The 10,000-nt window shown below is 34.9% G+C and overlaps 1 protein-coding gene across 2 annotated transcripts in view; it reads left to right on the top strand.

Moving 5' to 3' along the window:
- Positions 1-10,000, top strand: part of LOC145268671 (hemocyte protein-glutamine gamma-glutamyltransferase-like) — a 99,379-nt gene that overhangs the window by 51,968 nt on the left and 37,411 nt on the right. For both annotated transcript variants that reach the window (XM_080124163.1, XM_080124162.1), the window contains exons 8-10: positions 1-96; positions 4,704-4,878; positions 9,608-9,749. The exon at positions 1-96 is cut by the window's left edge and continues 15 nt beyond it. In XM_080124163.1, the coding sequence (XP_079980289.1) occupies positions 1-96; positions 4,704-4,878; positions 9,608-9,749 (413 nt within the window). The remainder of the gene's footprint in view (positions 97-4,703; positions 4,879-9,607; positions 9,750-10,000) is intronic.

Here is a 10,000-nt window from a genome sequence, read left to right as displayed (position 1 = left end):
TTGGATATTTCCTTGTATTTGATGAGGCGCGGATTCCTTGACTGCAACCCCCAGATGAGCAACCCAGTGCGTGTTGCGCGCGTTTTGGCTCAAATGGTAAGTCAGCAATATGTATATATATTTGTGTGTGTGTGCGTGCATATATATATATATATATATATATATATATATATATATATATATATGTGTGTGTGTATATATATACTAACTGCACCGTTGCTGTGGCTCAGTTTGTTAAAATGGAACACATGTGAAAGTAGAGAAAAGTTGGATTCTTTTTTTCAAGAGATTGTACAAATTATTTTTTTTTTTAACAGATGTTAAGAAAATAAACAGAAAAATACTTCCATCGTTAATTATGCAAAAAAATAAATAAAATGTTGATTTAGTGTTTCAATATGCTTATAAATTACGATAAAACTTACTGAGTATGCACTGTTTTACGGTTGTTGTAAAAATGGAACGGAAACTTAAATTTCGCTTCATTTTAATCTTTCTTAATTTTTTAATTGTGCCCCCCCTCAAACGAATATAATCAAAACAGTAACATTCAACAATTGTACTTTATGTATATAAAACACAAAATATTTATTAAAAAAAAAAAATTTTTTTTAAAAGTTAATAACGAAAGGGAAATAATTCCATTTTTAAATAAAAAAGTCAGTTTACCTAACTTACTGTATTAATGCTATTTTTTTTAAGCAAGAAAAAAAAAGGTAAATATCCAGATACGCTACTACAGAACACCGACCACTCTAATTTGTTTTTGCATAGGTAATTCAGGTCGCTGACAACGAATCTGATAGTCAAACTTGGGGCAAATTTACCGTTTGCATGGTATTTATCCCTGAACCCACGAACTTCTTTCGACCATTTTGCAGCTTCCGTTTATGCTATGCGCATGCACGCTGTAGCATAAACGACGGCTTCACCAAGTAAACTACGTTGGGGGGGAGGGTTTTTTTTTTCCAGGACATAGAATTTTCTAATTTTCAAAAATACATTATAGAACTTTTTGGGTGGAAAATTTAAAATTAGCTGAAAAAGAAATAAAATAAGAAAAAGAAAGCACACCAAGTCGGAGTAGGGGGGAGGTAATTTATCTGTTTTTTTTTTTGTTTTTTTTTACCTGGAACATCGAATTTTCAAATTTTCCGTAAGTAACGCACTGACATTTACCAATTAGAACACCATTTAGCATTTTCCGAAGATTTTACTTTGTACATTGGGGGAGGAATGTGATGTTGGGGCGCGCGCGCCCCAACATCACATTCCCCCCCCAAAAAAAAAAAAAAAAAAATTAGAGTGGTCGGTGGGGTTTGTATTACTGTACACATAGATTCGAAAAAGTTGTCAAAAAAACAAATATATAACAAATAAATGTTATCAAAGGCAAGATAAGTTACTTTTCTACCAAACTGGATATATTTTTCGTGTTTTTATTCAATGTAACATATTGGGTTTGTATTACTGTACACATAGATTCGAAGACGTTGTCAAAAAACAAATATATAACAAATAAATGTTATCAAAGGCAAGATAAGTTACTTTTCTACCAAACTGGATATATTTTTCGTGTTTTTATTCAATGTAACATGTTTATTCAGCTCGAAAAACATACAGGAAAAATATATCCAGTTTGGCAGAAAAGTAACTTATCTTGCCTTTGATAACATGTATTTGTTATATATTTCCTCCCCCCCCAAAAAAACAAATTAGAGTGGTCGGTGTTCTGTAATAGCGTATTTGGATATTTACCAAAAAAAAATATTTAGGTTTGGCTATAAATTCCTAAACTCATTTCACCCTAAATAATTTAGGTGACTAAAATAGGAATCTAATTGAATCTTTAATTTCCTGAATAGTATCCGATAATTCATTTTTCTTCGAGTTATATCGAATATGTTAATACGGACTTTAGGGGCTTTTTTCGTAGTGTTACTGTAAAAATTATTTTTTATTGTAACAAATTACGATGCTTTAAAAAAAGCAAAAATAAATTCTTGCGTTTTTTATTTACTACTGCAAACCATAACTTTAGTAAAGGTATTTTTTGTTTAAACAAAATAAAACATTTTCACTAAGAGTTAAGTAAAAATAATTAGTTCATTATATTCTGCGATCATTATTTGAAAAATACTGCACTTTTCATTAAAATTCGTTTTTTATTTACTACTGAAAACCATAACTTTAGTAAAGGTATTTTTGTTTAAACAAAATAAAACATTTTCACTAAGAGTTAAGTAAAAAATAATTAGTTCATTATATTCTGCGATCATTATTTGAAAAATACTGCACTTTTCATTAAAATTCGTTAATTTCCTGATTTTTGGTGAATTTTTAAGTAAAAGGAGGAGTCAAAATGTGTATACACTTTGAGCGTCGGCATTCATTTTGCGACCACGTGTGGTTAATTTAAATATCCAGTTTGGCAGAAAAGTAACTTATCTTGCCTTTGATAACATTTATTTGTTATATATTTGTTTTTTGACAACTTTTTCAAATCTATGTGTACAGTAATACAAACCCAAACTTCGGAGGTTGGAATCCCCCTCCCACCTAAAATGTACTTGGAAAAATCGATTTTATAGTGAGATTTAAGAATGGTTAGTCGAAAAAAAAGGTGAAAAACAAAACAAATAATCAATAAATAATTGTTACCAAAGGCAATAAATGCTACTTTTTTTTACTTACATTGAATATTTTCAAGCGCTTTTCTTTATTTTTTAATAATCTAATGCGTGTGTGTGGTTGCCAAATACCTCCAGATTTTCTAGAATTTCCCGCTAGATTGTAACCGAAATCTCCAGATATAGCAGGAAAACCGCTAAATTGTAACACTGGTCACGTGACAGGAAGCGGTAATAAATAATTGTCCCTAAATAAAAAAAATGGCCTCTCGGTACAAAGAAATCCACCTATTTATCATAGAAAAATTAAGTATAATGTTATAATTAAAAAGAAATATATAAAAACACACATGGATATAGTAAACATATTATACCAAAACGTGGAAGCCATCCGTCCAGTGGTTTTTTAGACAATTAATTCCGAACGAACCAACATTTACATTTTTATATATATAGATTGATAGATAGATAGATAGATAGATGGATAGAAAATAACGCAATTAAAGACTGTAAATTATAACTTTATAATATACAAGAATTTATAGTTCGACAGGATACTCAGAAATAAATATTAATATTTCCTTAATCCGAGGAATTTCAAAGAATGCGTTCTTTTCATCAGAGGACAGATTTTAGCAAATGATTATTATAGCATGAATTTATATGAATTTGTTTATACTGACTTGAAACTGCATTATATGAAAACTAATCATAAATGCATACAAAAGGCAAAATGGGTGCAAGCGTTTGTGTATGTCCACGAAAGGCTTTTTTGCATTGGGCTTCTCACATTGGTTAGATTCCAGGAAAAATTTTCTCATACTTCCTAGATTATAACATCTCGCATTCGCAAGCAGACATTGTCTCTATCTTTTTTTTTTTTTTTTTTTTTGATCAAGTTAAACAAAATTCCCACCGTGATGTCGTCTCGGCTGTTTGTTTGTCTTTTTGCGTATAAATAAAGCGAAACTATTTGAACGCAAACCCTAACGCCTAACCTTCTGTATCCCTTTTTTTTTTTTACATAGGCATCACCACTTATCAAGGCCAAGAAGTCACACGAGGATAAGGGTTAAAGAGTGTACAGTAGAAATTAATCATATATCTGTTCTGTAATTGGTCTTTGGTCAATGTAGGGAGAAACCCTTCATACTGACACAATTACTATTTATTTAGATACTGCCAGAGTGCCCTCTGTAAAACTAAAATCTACAGATCACCCGCACCCCACCCAGTGTATTTTTACGTTTAAGAAAATATCTGCACATTTAGTGTTTTTATGGTAATCAGAGAAAAAATAACAACCCTATAGTTAAATATTTTTATATATATATATATATATATATATATATATATATATATATTATTCCTTAATTGGAATTCATTTTTGAGATGAGCATTATATATATTAATTTATTTTTATTACGGACTATTATTCTCATCTTTATTAGTTGTTGTTTTTTGATCTTTTATTGGTTTTGTTTATTCACAACGTTTCGGCCAACTATTCCTCTGGCCTTCGTCAGGTGGACGGATAGGAACTTCGAATCTCCTATCCGTCGTGGTTAACCCACCCAAAGCGTGCCAGAGGTTAATTGGCCAAAATGTGGTGAGACGACAACAACTACGGATGGCAGTGATGGCTGAGAATGCAGTTAGGAGATTCGAAGTTCCTATCCGTCGCAGTTACCACCTGACGAAGGCCAGAGGAATAGTTGGCCAAAACGTTGTGAATATACAAAACCAATAAAAGATCAAAAACAACAACTAATAAAGATGAGAATAATAGTCCGAAATAAAAAATAAATTAACCTATAGTTAAATATTTAGAGGTTTATAAAGAATTGGAATTGGAATCAGTAATTGTATTGGAATCAAGGATTTAGTACAGAATCGGTAATTATATTGGAATCGGTAAAAATATTGAGATAGTCTCATCACTAATTTATTTGTTAAATATTTGTCCTTTTGACAAATTTTTCGGTCCTCTGTGGATTGTAAAACAAACCCCAAAATTAAAAATAAAAAATAGTTAATCTTTTCAGTTTTTATTTTTTTGTTTTTGTTTTTTAGATCAACTCTCCCGAGAACAATGGCGTAATGATGAGAATCACTGGTGCGGACTTTGCCGATGGCAAAAAGCCCTCCGCTTGGGGCGGAAGTGCAAGAATCCTCCAACAGTTCATCGATACTAAAGAACCTGTGCGTTACGGCCAATGCTGGGTGTTCGCCGCTCTCATGACCACTGGTGAGTTATATAATTTTGCGTAAATCAGAAGAACAGGCGACTCAAAGTTCACAGCAAACGGTGTCAGATATTAATTTGCATTGATATAAAAATTTCCGCTTACTAAACCGGATACCTGCTGCATAACTATTATAGCGCATTCTGTAACATTGCAGATACAAACAAAGGAAAGAAATAAATAAAAATCCGGGTCGGCAATTTTTTTTACCGTTACTTTCCTGTCTCAAAACCACTTTAAAAGTCTCTTGCTGCCACATGTCCATCTAGCCTGGCTTGCATTTCTCCTTCTTCTGACCGAATGCTGGCAACAACCGGCCCATTCTCATCTTCAACCTCACGCATCCATTTTCTTCGACGCACACTTTCCTTCCCTGAACATGTGGTGCATTTTTCTCCTTCTTTTCTTTTTCTTCTCATGCACACTTTCTGATTTGCATATGCGCTTTTTTTGGCTGCTGCTACTACTACTAATCTCCTCGCAAGCCAGCCATCCTTTGCTGCTGAGGATATTTTCCAATGCACTCATATGTACTATGTTACAGTTAATTTTGCGGTGTTGTTACAGAGGGTGGAGGGGCAAACTGCAGAGGTAATGCAAAGATAATATCAATAGTGGACAGACCCAGGATAATAACCATGAATTTATGAGACCAAAAAAATTCAACCTTGATCGCCCTTCAGGGTCCGCGGTGCAGTTGATAGAGACGTTGAATCTCTACTGTTCCAGGTGAGAATTGTCTGAAGATAGCGGTTTCAATCCTACCCAAAGCCATGCATTCATACATTCCTATCGTGAACGTTTGTATAATTTTTCCGTAGTTGTCATGCCACCACGTTTCGGCCAAATAAGCCTATCTGAAGATAGCAGTTTCAATCCTACCCAAAGCCGGCCAGAGGCTTACTTGGCCAAAACGTGGTGAGACGACAACAACTATGGATGGTAGTAATTGCTGATAATGCAATCAGGAGATTCAGAGTTCCTATCTCGTCGCGGTTACCACCTGACAAAAGGCCAGAGGAATAGTTGGCCGAAACGTCTTGAAAAAACTAAGAAAAGATTAGGATAATAGTTCGCAATAAATAAAAATTAACAAATAATACTCATCTAAATGAATTCCAATTAAATAATATATACCATTCGGTACGGACCCGACCATGGAAGATCAGATAATAAACATGAATTTGTAAGACCAAAAAATTCAACCTTGATCACCCTTCGGAGCCTGTGGCACAGTGGATAGAGACATTGAATCTCTACGATTTCGGATTAGAATTGTCTGAAGATAGCGGTTTCAATCCAACCCAAAGCTGGCTTATTTGGCCAAAACGTGGTAAGACAACAACTACGGAAGGCAGTAATTGCAGTCAGGAGATTCAGAGTTCCTATCCGTCGCGGCTATCACCTGACGAAGGCCAGAGGAATAGTTGGCCGAAACGTCATGAAACAACTAAGAAAAAGATGAGGACAATAGTCCGCAATAAATAAAATCAATAAATAATACTCATCTCAATTAATTCCAATTGAATAATATAGACCCAGGATAGTTAGATCCACAAAATGGGGACGCAGAATTCCCGGGAATTTGGTATCAACGACAATAAACAAAAAAAAATGGAGGAATGTTCTGTCATCATCCGTCCCAATAAAAATAGAGACAACCAGACAACCGAGAGCATGAGAGCAGACACATTCTATCTCGGCCATTTTACACACATGTGAATCCTACTTGCTGTCAGTGTTGTCACTGGAGAATAAACATTGTTTCTAACCATTCCTGATTTTTTTGTGTTGTTTAAGTCTGATTATAGAGGCACGCACAATTGTCCGGATTCAAACAACCCCCAACTAGCAATCCGGCTCATGAATAACACAATAGTGTGAATTGGGACATTAAAAGTACAAGAGATTTAATTTTTGTGTTGTTTACATCTGATTGTGGAGGCACACATAATTGTTCGGATTCAAACGACCCTCGGCTCATGAATAACACAATAGTGTGACCTGATCAGAGCACTCTATCCTGCATTGACAAAGTTCAAAACCGACTTCGAAATCTAGTAGGTGATGTCCCTTTTTCCTCCTTGCAACCTCTTTCTCATAGAAGAGACATTGCGAGCCTGTCTCTACTTTATCGTTATTTTCATGGCAAATGCTCGACTAATCTATGGTCTTCCCATGACAAACTTTCAGTCGTAACATTTCAGTTTTGGTCTTATAGAAGTGCTGACGAATGTATGTAAGGTCATAACAGTTCAGTAAGAAATGTTTCACCGTATAGGGCTCGTAACATGCTATACAGTCGGAGAGTTCCTCACTATTGGAAAGTTTGATTTCCTTTATAACGTGGCCGTTACGCTCTAACTGTGTTCATTACAATTCAAACCTCTCTCGGACCCCCACACCATCTGGCACTGTCAAAAAGGAACAAACAAACAAAAACAAATAAATCAGACTCGGCTTTTCTTTATTTTTTTAACAAAAAGTCGTTTATTACCGTTTGTTTTTCTTCTCGTCTCGACACCAGTTTAAAAGTCTCTCTTTGCAGGGACAGGTTAGGGTTAGGGTTAGGGTTAGGGATGGATGTCTATCTCACCTGGCACGCATTTCTCTTTCTGCTCCACTATATGCTGGCGATAGATAGCCATTTCTCGTCTTCAACTTTACACGGCCATCTTTTTCAACCGCGCTTTTTTTCTTTTCTGACCACGTGGTGCCCTTTTCTTTCCTTTTCCTTTTCTTTTTTTCTTTTTCTTTTTTTTCTTTTTCTTTTTCTTTTCCGACCACATGGTGTCCTTTTCTCTTTTTCTTGTCGCGCCAGCTCGTGCACACTTTCTAATTTGCATATGTGCTTTTTATCGGCTACTGCTACTAATATCCTCGCAAGCCAGCTATCTTACAGCTGCTGCTGATATTTTCCCACATGCTCTGTTACACCTTTATAACTTTTTTTTTAAGGTTAGACTATAGCTACTAATGTTCTTCAATTTTTTTTAAATATGAAGGAGTGAGTTTTATATATGCGTGTGTGTGTTTTCTGAATACGTGATAGGACTATTTTTTCTTTTCATGATTGTTTGGAGCTCTGACATTTGTTTCTTAAGTACAGGTTGGAACGATAAAATTGTTGCCCTAGAAAAGATGACATGATTCCATTTCCTTTTGATAGAAAACCGGTTTTCTTTTTTTTGTTGTTGTTGATGTTGTAAACTATCTATTAATTGGCCAGTTCTGTACAAATCTCAAGAGCGATAGGAGCCTTCTATCATGTCGGAAAGTGACACAATGTTTAACAAGCGAAATTGGAAACTCATGCTCTCTACCAATCTAATTTATTAAAACAGGACCATTGCCAGCACCCTCAAAATGCAAATCCAGACAGTTCAATGCTTAAGCAACATGCCTAGGATGATGAAAACAAAGTTTCCAACTACGGCTATGGTCTTTGCCATGGTTTCAAGTGAGGGCCACATCATGCCACCTCACATCTTTGAAGTCGGTGTGAAAGTTAGCACCAAAGTGTACCTGGATGTGCTGAAGAGTGTAATGATCCCCTGGTGCAATCAGGGGGGCGCTGGCAGAACTGATAGATGTCAGATCTACTACATAATCAAGTTACCTGAATTGATTTTTTTTTTCGATAAAAATTTTAAATAAAGCTGTAGTGTTATTTTCTTTAGGGTGACAAATTTATTGTTCCGCGCTGTATAGGTTTAATTTTAAATAGTTTATTGTTTTGGCAGTTGTTCTAGCTCACTTGCCATTTCTTAGTAATAAATTCACTAGCGGGGGGGGGTTCGTAAAATACGCTTAAATATGATATTTTAATTTATCCAGATTTCATATATATTATTGTAGAGTCGTGATTTCAAATGTAAAAAGAAAAGTATGTGGGTGCCATCAGCTAGAATCGAAACCAAAACTGTAGCATTCAAAGCTGATGACGTTACCACTGTACCAACGTGACACGCATATGAACTGATTAAAAATTAAAAATTAAAAATAATCTAAGATTAATGTCCAAAATGTATAACGATTTTTTTTCATTTTTGACCTCTTAAAAACTATTTTAACCGGCTAAAAAAAATCCAATCATTTGAGGCTCCTAGCGCCGCTCTGCGAATTTTAGTTTCGGAGGAGATAGAGTTTGAAAATATGGAGACAGACAGCCAGACAGACAGACAGACAGACAAGCATATAACCGTTTATATATTAGAGTTACAAAAGAAATGGAGAACGTGTACAAATGCACTGAATATGTAATTTTTTATTCACTTTCAAGTGTCTCCGACAGGAATTGAAAAAAATCGAAAAAAAAAAAATCAATTTAACTTGAAATTTTAATCTAAATTTTTGCATTTAACGGCTGACTGAAATCAAATATATTGGACAAAATTAAGTCAAAATATAGAAATTACAACATTTTAGCACTAAAATAAATTTTAAAAATACCGCTGCTGCGCTGCGCCGCGGAGTTTTTACGTGTTGACATATTCATTAAACATTTCTTATCCAAAAGACACCTCTAGCGCGGTTAAAGGCTTTTCGTTCATTGACTTGCTTTCGAGTTTGTCTTTATGGCAGACTGGGTGGGAAAGGGTCGCGGTGTGTGAGGGGGGGGGGATGATTTCGTTCATATTTATACAGGAAAAGTAAAGTAGTAAATCGTAAAACATTTTTTTTTTAAATCAATCTAAAACTTATATTCTTACTTATCATTTTGTTTTTCAGTTTGCCGTGCCCTGGGAATTCCATGCCGGCCAGTGACAAACTTCAACTCGAACCATGATAGCGATGACAACGTCACTGTCAATATTTACCTGGACGAAAACGATGAAGGAAACATCTATGAAGGCAAAGAAGACAATCTTTGGTAATGTATAACGATCTATTATTGGAGGTAATTAGACAGGGTTACAATTACGTAGTCTGAGTCACCATCGTGTTGACACTAAACAATCATTATTTTATTTTTTATGAAATTCGCTCCAGACAAGGTGCAGAGCCACTTTATGTAAGGGGCTAACACGAACGATGTTAGACTTCCTGAATCTCTCTCTCTCTCTCTCTCTCTCTCTCTCTCTCTCTCTCTCTCTCTCTCTCTCTCTCTCTCTCTCTCTCTCT

The sequence above is a fragment of the Euprymna scolopes genome, chromosome 44 (genome assembly GCF_053919585.1).
Source record: "Euprymna scolopes isolate OS-2025 chromosome 44, ASM5391958v1, whole genome shotgun sequence".
Lineage (NCBI taxonomy): Eukaryota > Metazoa > Mollusca > Cephalopoda > Sepiida > Sepiolidae > Euprymna > Euprymna scolopes.
The sequence above is the reverse complement of the archived record's forward strand: the minus strand, read 5'-3'. Positions and strand labels throughout refer to the sequence as shown.